Source organism: Nicotiana sylvestris, chromosome 9 (genome assembly GCF_000393655.2).
Source record: "Nicotiana sylvestris chromosome 9, ASM39365v2, whole genome shotgun sequence".
Taxonomy (NCBI): Eukaryota; Viridiplantae; Streptophyta; class Magnoliopsida; order Solanales; family Solanaceae; genus Nicotiana; species Nicotiana sylvestris.
This window is the reverse complement of record NC_091065.1, coordinates 162,137,198-162,150,519: the sequence shown is the minus strand read 5'-3', so window position 1 is coordinate 162,150,519 and position 13,322 is coordinate 162,137,198. Positions and strand designations below refer to the sequence as shown.

General features: G+C 34.3%; 1 protein-coding gene across 1 annotated transcript; it reads right to left on the bottom strand.

Moving 5' to 3' along the window:
- Positions 1-1,309: 1,309 nt before the first annotated feature.
- On the bottom strand, positions 1,310-7,128 carry LOC104244012 (heptahelical transmembrane protein 4-like). Its single transcript, XM_009799302.2, has 4 exons — positions 6,915-7,128; positions 5,881-6,164; positions 3,685-3,955; positions 1,310-2,106 (listed from the first exon to the last, which is right to left on the bottom strand). The coding sequence occupies exons 2-4, from the start codon at positions 6,159-6,161 to the stop codon at positions 1,453-1,455; spliced, it is 1,206 nt and encodes a 401-aa protein (XP_009797604.1). The 5' UTR covers positions 6,162-6,164; positions 6,915-7,128; the 3' UTR covers positions 1,310-1,452.
- Between the last annotated feature and the right edge of the window lie 6,194 nt (positions 7,129-13,322).

Sequence of the window (13,322 nt, the reverse complement as noted above, 5' to 3'; positions counted from 1 at the left end):
CATTCTTCATGCCATAAGAGTGTGGCAAGTTGTTTTTAACTAATAAAGAAGATGCCCATAGCGTCCTAATTTTTTTTTAAAACTCCTATTAGAGAGGATGAAGTGAAGGATAATATTAGCTTTTGAGGTAAAGAATCTATATATATCAGTATCTATAAAATTTTGGACATATTTTACTATTATAGACATAATGTTTTAATTAGGGATTCTCCCCCGTTTTTCACATGAGTTAGTTTATATTTTTTACAACTTTAATGCAGTAATTATTATGTTCTTAAAGGTTTAACTGGAAAGTATAGTCTTCCGACAATTTTATTAGTAAATCATTCCTTGTTTGAATTAGATAGGAAATCCTAATATTTTTAATACTTTAAATTCATTATAATTTTTATCTTATAATAATATTTTTTAAAAATGAAATAACTAACTTTGAACCATATTTTTAATGCAAAAGCATTCTAACACGGAGGACAAGATTCTTTTCATAACACGTATAACATATATATTCCTCAATCATAACTGGTAATATAATTATCGTGATATGGATACGTGATATGAAATTCATGGTGTAATTTAGAAATTAAAACCTACTTTTCGAATACATTAGTAAAACTCATACTAAGTAAACAGAAGTTTGCATTAAATGAGGGCATGTACGCCCAACACACCCATATATTTATGTTAAGAATATACTATTGATATCATGCAGGTTATTTTTTATTAGGAACGGTATCTATGCTGAAATAAAGTACAAGTGAGATTAATAATATAAATTTTTCATAGAGAATTGCAAATTAAAAGGTTGTGAATTGTAATTTTTGTTTACATTTTCTCATGTACAATTATCAGTTCAAATTAACTTATTTAAAAATTTCGCATAAGGTTTTTGGATGATTGCATTCTATAAGAAAAAGATTAGTTGGAAATTCTAACTCATACGAATAAATAAAAGAAAATCATAAAACATATTTTATCAAAAGCAAAAACGCAAAGTACGTTTGCAAAATTTTCATATCTTCGAGAGAACACAAATGATTAAAGTATTTCTTTTCTATTAAAGTCGGACTTACTTTTAAAAAATGTTATAAGAACGAATTTAAGTTGAACATATTGGCCGAGATGTATGAGAGCTGAATTGGGGCATAGTTCTTATTTATCAAATTAGCTAAATAGGACCAACTATTATTATAATCAAAAACTTAAATTTTTATTTTTGAACTTTTATTTTATAATTCAAACATAATATTTTTAGCATTTATTCTTTTTTAATATTTTATATTGTTGAAATGGGGTACACGCGCAACGCACGTATCATGAAACTAGTATAATAATATAGATAGATAGACTAAACGACAACAACCGAATGGATTCCCACAAGTGGGGTCTGGGAAAGGTAGGATGCACACAGTCTTACCCCTACCCTGACCAATTCTTCCCTTTCTTTGGTATTTCTTAGCACCCTTGCTGGTCACGCCATTTCAGATAAATTAATCCGGCACGATAATGTGTATAAGCCCCCGCCACCACAAGTACATGAAATAGTTGGTGGCTATGACCAGCAATGTCAAATTTCCCGGGCATCCATCTTTCTGGAACTCTTAACGCATATACCAATGCTCCAACGCCATAAAAGACGCCCATCAAAACTTCATAGCCGGTAGTATGAAGGGCCTCGGGTTGCTTCCAATAAAGAACCAACTTGTGTAGAATAGGTGCCACACCTGACATGCCCATCCCGAAAAATAGCCCTGCTCGAAGGCTTCGAAATTCTGGCTTCTGAAACACAGGAAGGAGAGAAACCAAGATTGTGCCAATTCCCAGGACAGTAATAAATCCCAAGTAGAGGTTTAAGAAAAAAGGGTAGCACATGAAGGAATAATAGACGGGAGGGTAAAATGAAGTTGATATCAAGGCAGCAATACCAGCATAGTCAAGCCTCAACATGATGTACGATAAACGCTCTGAATGGCAAGAAAGTAAATGACATGTGCTACTTGCTAATAAGCAAAACATTGCTCCACCAAGAAAGGCAAAGAATGGCCACCGCGTTATCGGTGTCACTAGCAATGGTGCTATCATGTTTGCAACATCTTCCTTCACGCTACGCTGCACCAATTTGAATAAGAGAAATATCAGTCACAAATAATAGTCAGGGAAAAAATTCTTTTCTATATATAATTTACTATCGATATAGAAGTATTCCAAAACCAATAAAATCTCAGCGTGATTATATGAATGTCAAACAAAGGAAATACCACGTGACTAGGCTATTCGGTTCATCTACCACCATGAAATCCAACACAAACTACCCTGATTACACCTAATCAGATAAATTCTGCTCCGAGATGAGAAATCAGCTTAATAAATGATATCAACGCCCTCAATCCAAGAGAAATATCAATCAGAAATGACGGTGGGAAACTAATGGTTTTCTGTATCTACTCTAGCATCAATCAAAGGATTTCCACTACTAATGACTTCTGAAACAGTTTATTTGTTGCAAACCAGCATGTTCTTCAGGAAACAGACATTCACTCAGAGTGATAAAAGAGACATAATCAGGGCGAATAAACTTGAATCCAAGAAATCTCCAGCAGATGATAGTCAGAACAAATGGATGACACACCTGGGGAAAACTCAGTGACTAGGCCATTCAGTCCATCCATCATCACAAAAATAAGAGACTATTGACCTAATCCAGTTATTTCTGCTCTGATATTAGAAGATTGATCGAGGCTAGCAAGGTCCTCATAATCCAAGACTTAGCATTTGTTATGCAAGTAATAGGGTTACACCAGTAGATATAGTCACATCGTAATATCCATGATTAATACCTAAATCCTGTCTTGTTATTTTCGGAAGAGTAACCACTACTATATTGGTCATCATCGGTTTGACTAAAGGAAACTTCCAAATGAAACTGATTAATATGTCTCTTTTGAGGTCAGATTTTAAAAAATATCATATTATGTTCACACAATCATTTTGTTAGATTCCTCACATTTTGCACACATGCAGAAACTTAAAGATTGCCTGCATCAACCTATTAACAAAGGGGAGGAATTTGTGGAGATATGCATATTCAACACAAAGGGACTAGACATATAAGGGCAATGCACTCAATGATATTTAAGTAATCCAATCAGTGAAATAAACTAGATATCGAGCCTTCTTCAGAGATTAAGGGCACAAAGCAAATAAGTAGAGATACAAGTTACATAGAAACTTTCTCCTTGGAAAGTCTACAGAGGTCCCATTATAAAACTTTTTCCCCTTTCCTCACGAGTAAAGTAAAATTTTCCCACTCTGATCATCTTTTTCTCTTTATTGGTGAAAATTTTACCATTTGATCTTTGATACAGAGGCTCAAACAATGAGACAAACGAAAGAAGAGGAATGACGCAAATCATTTAGCAGCGAAGAAAAGGAATAATTCAGCAGAGATCAGTAATCTACGAACTAGCTTACTCTGAAATAAGAAATTCTCACTAAGCATAACTATATTCACCTTTAATGACATAAATTGCAAATGGCCAGGCACAATCTGGGATCAAGAATATGAAAGCAGACTAAAGAATAGAAGTATAGCATAGATATAGCTGAACATTTGGTGACGTTTTAAGCCTAAACAAAATAAAGAGATCCCAAGCAACAATTTTTCTAACAAAGAGGAGGAAGCCATACCAAAACACCAACATCAGTACGGTTGCTGTTGGAAAATCGCTCAGGCAGACAGTTAGACAGGAGTTGCAGCAAATCCTCTCGAAGTTTGTGCAAATCCGGCATATGTGGCAAAGAAGGGATACAGGGTAAAAGTTCTGCTTGTAATTTGTGTAGATCAGCCTTTCTAAGCTTTTCCGGAAGATTTTGTAAAGTCTGAAGATCCACAATATCTGGGACCTTCATTGCAGTATAAATGGTCAGCACTAGGAAGAGAATGAACCCTATCAAATGCCTGCAAAAAACAGAGAAATCAAGATTCAAATAAGGAATTCTTCTTGTTTTTAATTTTTCCTCCTCAAGTTAAACCAGGATATTATGAGTGAAGTAGAAAGTGGAAGGGTAAACAAATCCTAACAAAATCACACTGATCTCTATTAGGAAGATGTTCCTAACTGTTATTCTCCATTTCCTGAACCCTTTACCCAATCCTTTAAGAACTAACGAAAAGTTTTGACCTATTAAGTGGATCGGTTAAATAGGATTCTTATCCTTGGGAACATAGTAGCCGAGCTTTATTTATATGAGTGGCATTTAACAAATGTTGTTATAACTATCTCTAGGCTAGCCCTTTCCGAAAAGAAAAAGTTGACTACCTTTCCAGTCCATGAAATCCCCGTCTTTGGCTAAACAGCAAATCCACGGCAAGATCATCTTTTCTGGTTGATACTACAGCCATCTACAGAAATTAACTTAATACTACCACTACTTGGTAAATTTCACATCCTCATACCTAAGTAAAAAGATAAAACAGAATACAATGCCTTCTTATAGAAGCTATAGACTTGTAAATATCCGGAGACTCAAGCTCGAAACTATCTCACCAGTAACAGTCCTGAGTACGACTACCCAAGAGGAGATATGTATAATGCAGGAATCTAGTCATGCCACATCCGACCAATTCTCTTTCCAAAGTAGCAACAAACCTCATCCGCAAATCCTTGAAAGTGTGGCAAAACATTGCTATTAAGCTCAGTCAAATGATCGAGAGCTGGAGTAACTACACAGTTGCTAAATATTGTGTCCTTGAGAAGTTCTGTACTGGAACCCCATATTATCTAGAGATTATCCTTGAGTAACCACGCCACATAGATTAGTGTTGTCAAAGGCGCGCTTAAAGCACGCTTAAGCCCTGAAGCGAGGCTCGAAACATATTGAGCGCTTCGCCTCGCTTTGTGGGCACTTTAATGTCGTATCAAGGGTCTAAAACATACTTTTCCTTGTCAAGAAGTGTAATCTTTTAAAGGTGATATTAAACAATTGATATTTCAGTTTATCGTAAAAAAATTTAAATTTCTTTGTCCATATATTTGTTATTCATGCTTATAATTATTAGTCTTGGACTACACATACATATTTTTACTTTTTCTCCAGTTGCGCCTTTTTTCATTAAAATTCACACTTTATTTGCGCTTTGCGCTTAAAGTCCCAACGGAATTTAGAGCTTTTTGCGCTTTTCGTCTTTGATAACACTGATATAGAGTAGCGGATAAGGACATGGGAGATACTGAAAGGTCATCATATTAATGTATGTGGTGTGGATTTTCCATGAACAAAGAGAGAACTTTAATTGGCGCTTTCCGAGAAACTTTGCAATAAAATTTCAAATTCGAGACCTCTACCTAGAAATTATGCACAATATATCATTATCATTGTGCCTAATTACCATGATTAAGGGAGATTGACATAAAAGAAAAACTCCAATTAGAGAACGGTACAAGTTAATAATCCCAAAAGATATAACGACTAAAAGCATCATATCACATTTTGATGCATGTTTGTCTTAGTCAAGCTTAGGAAGTTAGTTAAGCAGCATACTTTCAGTTAGTTAGCAATTGAAGTGTACAAAGCAAACCGTAATAACTTCATATGGTATCGGTGAAAATATTGTGATCTCCCTATTCTTCCCATTTGATCTTTGAGTTAGTTTCTCGGATTAGTCCCTCAGGTAACCTTAATTTCTCTCGAATCTTTGGTTCCTCATAAACTCTGATTTGAATTCATTTACGCTTCACATTTCTTCTTTTTTCTCTTTTCTTTACTTACTTATAGATTGTTTAGAATCATGAAAGATCAATAAAGTTCTTAACTTTTTTCCTGCAAGCTATATATAATACCAAGTAAAGATTTTTCTTTAAAGCGAAAAGAGGGAATTCTTACGTCCAAACATTGAGGGTCTCGTTGTGAATTGTAAAAACACTGAGCAAGGCCTGCTTCAATGGCCATTCGGCGCGGTAATGACCAAGAATGAATTCATTGTCTTTCAAATAACCAGGCAAAGAATGATACTCCACCAGCTGGTACTTCACCTTCTTCCACAATCTCTTTGGCTTCCCTTCCTTTGAATTTGAAGCACACAATGGTTGGTTTTCATATGATCCACGAGCATTTAACGCCTCTTCAAGACCTTCCACATCGTTACCCATCTTTCGCTTAACCATTAACTGTCACATCAAAGATCCTTTAAACACTTAGATAAAGGAACTGATATACAGGGGCGAATCTACCATGTGAGCTACATGTTTACGTGAACGCAGTAGCTTTGCCTATATGTATTAAATTTTCACTTAATATCTATAAATATTTGATTGTGAACCCAAATATTATTGTACATTAACTTGAAGTTATTGTAGGAACCCACAATCTTCAAATTTTGGTTCGCCTCTGCTGATATACTATCAAGACAAAAATGCATAAACAATAGAGCTTTGAGTTTAAAGCAAATATAACAAAATATTTGGCATTCTCCTAAAGGAATTTTGGTCAATATTTGAAAATGCATCTTATCACCATTTTGTTACGAAGAGAATTCTTTTTCTTTTCTTTTCTTTTCTTTTCTCTTCAAGGATCCGGTGTCCAGGCCCGACTAATCCTAATTTGCCATAGAAACTCCATTTAGCGGTCCCTACAAAGAGTATTTCATTAACAAGAGACCTGTCGTCAAGGAAGAGGGGTCTTTATCATTCCACCGCGCCTTTCCATGGGGTTACCAATTTATAGTATTTTTCATGTAGCTTTTGTATAATTTAAAAGAGCGAAAGTTCGGCTGAGCTCAAAATTTATGATCAAATTGACTATAAATGGATTAAAGAAAAGTATCCAACAAATTGAGATTGAAGGGCAGGTAAAAACAAAATTGTACAATACCCAGTAACATGAATTGAAACATATGCAAAATCAAGAATGAAATGTACCTGGAAGAATGGGAGAAGCCTTAAAAAGAGGGTGATGTAGATTATTTATTGAAAGTATAAAGTGTTGGTGTTATTAATTCTTCCAAGGGTAACGCCTAAGTGTGGGAAATGGAAGGAGAAGGGGGAAAACAGAGATTATCAATGGAGGTGCAACAAAACAGCAGATATACAATAAACTTCTTTAATTTTATTTGGGAAATTATATCAATTAACCAAAGAATTTTAACTTCAAAAGTAAGATAATATAAAGTTTGTGTTTTACACAAAATCTTCAAATTCTTTTAAAATTGCGTCTCTAGGAACTACATAGAAAAATACGGGATAATAATAATAATAATAATAATAATAATAATAATAATAAATAAAATTCTTTAAATTGCGTTCTAGGAACTATATAGAAAATGGGATAATAATAATAATAATGTTATATAAAATAGAAAAAAATAATGAATAATAATTTTAAAATTACCATTTTAGTTATTATTATTCGATTACTAGAAAGATCTGCAATCTATTTGGATCAATGCAGATTTAGGCTGTCATATGTCTTCAAAGAGCTTTTAGCTGCACTAGTTATTTTTATTCCAAATAGAAATTACAAAGAACTTTTGGTACTTTTTATTTTTTTCGCTATTGGTATGAGATGAGCACAAACAAATCAATAACTCAATCACAAGTATCTTTACAACTGATGAATATGAAGCGGAACCAGAAAGGAAACCTTGTACCAACTTGGGAATTCACATATATAATATTACACCGCAAGACAAGTTTAGTAGATGACAATTTAAAAGATGCAAGTAAGTCAATTAAGGCCAATAACAGCGAGTCATGTAAACATGGAAAGATGTAACATTTTTTTACATGAGTAACAATAACTAAGAAGTAGCAAATAAGCATGGAAGACATTTTAAGCACATAATAGTTAAGGCATGGAAGGAAATAATTAAGGAAAAGCGAAAAATTAGGGAAAACAAGTAATTCGACGGCGTATGCGTATAAGCACTCGTCGCCTTGCATATACGCCCCAACACATGGGATTCATATAGCATATAATCTGAGGGTTCCTCATTCCCTCAAATCAAGGTTAAACTCGACACTTACCTCACTCCGCAGTCAACTCAGAGCTCTACCGGAGCCTTTCCCCTAGAATCCGCCTCCAAGCCACTCGTATCTAACCACAATTGACTCAATAATATCAAATATTGCTAAAGGAATCAATTACAATGCATAAATTTAGGATTTTTATACTTTTCCCCAAAAAGTCAAAAATCGACCTTGGGCCTGCTTGGTCAAAATCTGAGGTTCGAACCAAAACTCATTTATCCATTCGCCCCCGTCCCCCGCACCCAGTTATGTAAATAGTTTCGGAATTCGACATCAGTTTGAGGTCTAAATTCTAATTTTACAAAAATCTCTAATTCTACCCAAATTCCCAATTTAGGTGAAAATCTTATGAAATGTAATGGGTAACTGAAAGAAAGTAGGTTAGAATCACTTGTCAATAATTTGGGGAAGACCTCTAAGGTTTTCTAGGTTTGAAAATTTGAAAGAATGAACAAAATTCCGTTTTTGGGACTGTTTTAATCACTGGCGTCAGGTGTTCACTGCGTTCGCTTGAAACCTGATGCGTTCGTGAAGGGCACCGCCCAAATGGCTTACGCGATTGCGAGTTAGTCTACGCGTTCGCGTAGGCTTAGCCCCTTAGCCTTCGCGTTCACGATCCTGGTCACGTGTTCGCATAGAGTAAGTCCATTTTCCAGCCCCCACCTCTATAATACTATGCGTTCGCGATTGACTGGTCGCGTTCACGAACAGCAGACCCCCCAATGCTCCGTGTTCGCGACCAAGAGCTCGCATTCGCGTAGAAAAATATCCTCCCTAGCTCAATTTATTCTTTGTGATTGCGAGAGTACCCTCACGATCGCGAAGAAGAAAACACCAGAAACCAACAGGAGTCCAAAAACCAGGTTTTTTCTAAGTTTAAAGCATCCAAAGTCTATCCGAAACTCATCCAAGCCATAGGGGCTCCAAATCAAATATGCACATAAGTCCAAAAACTTCATACGAACTCGCTCGCGATCAAAATACCAAAAGAACGCCTACAACTACGAATCAGACATCAAATCAAATAAAATTTTCAAGAAAACTTTAGAACTTCTATTTTAACAACCGGACGCCCGAATCACGTCAAATCAACTCCGTTCCTTGCCAAATTTAGTAAACAAGTCATAAATATAGTAATGGACCTATACCGAGTTCCGAAACCAAGATACAAACCCGGTATCAATAAAGTCAAACATTAATCAAATCTTTAAAGTCATTAAACCTTTACACTTTCAATTTTCGACAAAAAGCAATAACTCGAGTTAGGGACCTCCGAATTCGATTTCGGGCATACGCCCAGGTCCTAAATCACGATATGTACCCACCGGGACTGTCAAAAACATGAATCCGAATCTGTTTGCTCAAAACATTGATCGAAGTCAACTCAAGTAGATTTTTAGAGTAAAATTTCATATTTTATCAATTTTTAACATAAAAGCCTGTCAGAAAATGATACGGACTGCGCATGCAAATCGAGGAAGGCTAAAATGAGGTATTTGAGGTTTCGAAACACAGACTTAAGGTTTAAAACTCTAGATGACCTATCGGTCATCACATGAGTGAACCGATTTCAACTTATTTAGAATTGAGGCTTAGGACTGCCGACTCTTGGGTAAGGCAAGTAAAGCAAAGGCTTTAAGCTCCTAAATTTTGGGGGCTCCAATTTTTACTAGTAGTAAGTTTATGAATTATTATTTATAAAAGTTATATTTTAAAGTTAAACGTATAATTTTTTAATAAAAAGGAAAAATAATCAAAGTAGATTTGAACAATTCGAAGTGTATGAAAAATATTTTTAATTTTCTATATTATGGTTAAAAAGTAGGGGTGTTCAAACCGAACCGGAAAACCGCACCAAACCGAAAAATCAAACTAAACCGATTAAAAAATCCGACTAGGTTTGGTTTGACTTGGTTTGGTATTGAGTAATAAAACCTGAACCAAACCGACATATAAATATATAGATTTTATTTATATTTTCAAGACTTTATAGTGAATTTTCTTTAGAAAATGTAGAAATATTTGGGATCCTCTCATGTATTAACCTTGAAAGCGTAAATTAACAAAATATTATTGTTAGACGGCTAAGAAAATAACTATCATGTGTTACTAAAAAAAATCTCCCATTAGAATATTATAATAGATCATATGTTTGTCAATTTTTTTCCATATTTACTAAACATATATTCACTTATCAAAGCTTTATCTATAATTTTAACAAAGTAAGATTGAAATAATATTCATGCAACAAAAAAATCCGAAAACCCGAAAAATTCGACAAAACCGAACCAATCCAAACCGATATAGTTGATTTGGTTTGATTTTGATAAAAACCGAACCAACTCGGTCCATGTATACCCCTATTAAAAAGTAAGATCATTAGGTGATGGAAGTCTGAAAATATATTGTCTTAACCTCCAAAGTTTTGTAAAACATAATAATCACTCTGATATTGACAGTTTAGACTTATTTTTGAATTAAAAGTATTAAAAAAAAATAATATAAGTAGAAGATAATATTTCAATCGATATACTCGATCAGATAGAAAGATTTAATTTTTTAAATGTCTGTATTGCTTATAGAATAATATTAACTATAATTACATTTGTTTTTTTCTGATTCTCCTACCTAACGACCCCTTTAAGGTTGTCCTAGTTGCTCATTCAAAGGCAAAAACTAAAAATATCTTATTCAAAGGTTGGCAACTCGGCAAAAATCTGTCGATGGTCCTGTGGAAAGTATAGCCGGCCGGCAGCAGCCTTTGCAAGACCATACTGCACATTCTATTGTGATTTTGTAAGTAAAAGGATCGATTTTGTAAGTAAAAGGATCTTGTCATTTTCGATTTGGAACTGTACAGTAGACATAGTCTCTTTTTTTTTTTTTAATTCTATTTCTTATCTTGTGATTTGTTAAACGCATTAGGATCCCAATTAATCAGAATTTGTGCCACCTAAAATTTATTAAAGGAAAAAAATACTTCTTACTAGGATCTTTTTTCGTATTCAAAGCTCAAATCCAAGACATTTAACTAAAAGTGAAGGGATTTTATTCATTCCGATATAACTTTTGATGGTTAGATTAGACATAGTCATGTACGTTGAATGCTTCCAAAAGTTGTATGCTTTGGCTTCACTATGTGGCTGAGTTGAGAGAGTTATTATACACTTCATGATAAGCAATTAATTAAGCAAACAATGGATTTCATTAGAACAAAGTTTTAATGTATCCATTAAAGGTGTTGCATTGACTTGGCCCTTAAATTGCGGCATTGAGTTTGTTAACTAAATTGATTAAATTTAACTATGTGTTTGTTAAAACTTAACATAATGCCATATACTACAACCAAAATAGTTTTAACAAGATGGGTTTGTTATCCTGGGAAATATCAGCATTCATGTACTCATCTCCAGCAAAAGTATGATATGTTTTTTGGTAAAAATTTACCTGTAACACGTGTCTACATCAAATCAATAAATGTATGATATGCATATATATAAATAGACTCTTCTCACTTAACCATGGTTATTATTTACTAATACATATTTTCATACTAGTTGGAGAAGTCCGGGTTGTGCCCGGGCCCAATTTCCACAAAATAGCTTGTTAAATTGATAGTGTTTTGAAACCTGACATTTAAACTCTGCTCACTTTGGAAGTTCTTCATTTCTATTGAGGATTTGTATATGCTATATAAATGTGTTCAACTATGATCTATGATTAAGTGTGTAAGTGAAAACAAGAGAAAGTTATATAAATTCCCAAGTGTTTAATTTATGTACTCTTGATTTAAAAATATGTTACTGTAAAAATTCTTTACGCCAACAAATATATGATGTGAAAACTTTAAACAAATTACATATAGAAAAGGAATTTTTTTTCAAAAAACCATACTCCTAGCAAGTTGTTCATTTGGTAGAGATTAATGTGACATCTATGGTTGTAACTGCAGTAAGTACAAATTGAAGGAGACAAAACGTAAAACAGAAAATTGAATTTTCCTTTATTTTGTTTTTCCTTTAATTGCATTCTTTCGTTTTCTTGTTTTTTTTTCCTGGAAGAAGAAACAAGAAAGGACCATGCATGTATACACCAATTTAGTTGAGCTGAATTATCAACATTAGGACAAGAAAAACAAAAGAGATGTATATAATATATGAAAACAAAACTTTACAGTAACATGAAGGAATGAAAGCACGGCCAAACTAACTCTGAGTTTTTCAGTCCATAACATCCACTTTGCAGTAGGAAAATACAGTCATTAGAGTAACAAGAAGAATGACTCCATCTTTCAGAAGGATGAACACTCATCATCCTTGGATACAACCACACTGCCTTCTTATTCTTCAGTTGTACTATTTCTATGTGATGACCCAAAATGTCATATTTAATTTAAATAATTATCTCAGTATTTTAAAACCTTGAAAAGCACTATCAATAAATCCTCGACTTGCGTGCGCAGTCCGTATAATTTTTCGGAAGGTTCATATATGAAAAATGGATTAAATTGTGAATTAGAGCTTTAAAACTCAATTGAGTTGACTTCGGTCAATATTTTATGCAAACGAACCCGGATAAAAGTTTTGACCATTCCGGTAGTTCCGTATCGTGATTTGGGACTTGGTCATATGCCCGAAATCGAATTTAGAGGTCCCTAGATCAAATTATCGCCATTTAACCGAATCTAGAAATCTAAGGTTAAAGATTTCTCAAGTTTGACCGGAGATTTGACTTTTTGATATCGGGGTCGGAATCCATTTCTGAAAATTTTCATAGCTTTGTTATGTCATTTATGACTTGTGTGCAAAATTTGAAGTCAATCGAACTTGATTTGATAGGTTTTTGCATCGAATATAGAAGTTGGACGTTTTTAGTTTCATTAGGCTTGAATTGGGGTGTGATTCACGATTTTAGCATTATTTGATGCGATTTGACGTTTCGACTAAGTCCGTATCATGTTTTAGGACTTGTTGGTATATTTTGTTGAAGTCCCGAGGGCCTCGGGTGCATTTCGGAAGGTTAACGGATATAAAAAGGCTGCTGAATTTTCTCTTTGGACAGCTGCTGATTTTTTACAGCATGGGAACAGTACCCATGAACAGTGCCCGTTAACAGTACCCGTGAACTGTAGGCGTGAACATTACAAGTGAACAGTGCCCATGAACAGTGCTGGACAGAATGTTAAGCTCTGAAAATGGGACTTCGTCCCATTTTCCATTTTTACCAAATTGGAGCTCGGGGAGAGGGGATTTTCGGGAGATTTTCAGAGAAAACAATGGGGTAAGTGTTCTTAACTTAATT

Coding starts and splice junctions, on each gene's coding strand:
- LOC104244012 (XM_009799302.2), bottom strand. CDS start 6,161: ATGGTTAAGCGAAAGATGGGTAACGATGTGGAAGGTCTTGAAGAGGCG. Junction 3,956..5,880: donor GAGACCCTCAATGTTTGGAC/GTAAGAATTCCC, acceptor TGTTTTTTGCAG/GCATTTGATAGGGTTCATTC. Junction 2,107..3,684: donor GTACTGATGTTGGTGTTTTG/GTATGGCTTCCT, acceptor AAATTGGTGCAG/CGTAGCGTGAAGGAAGATGT.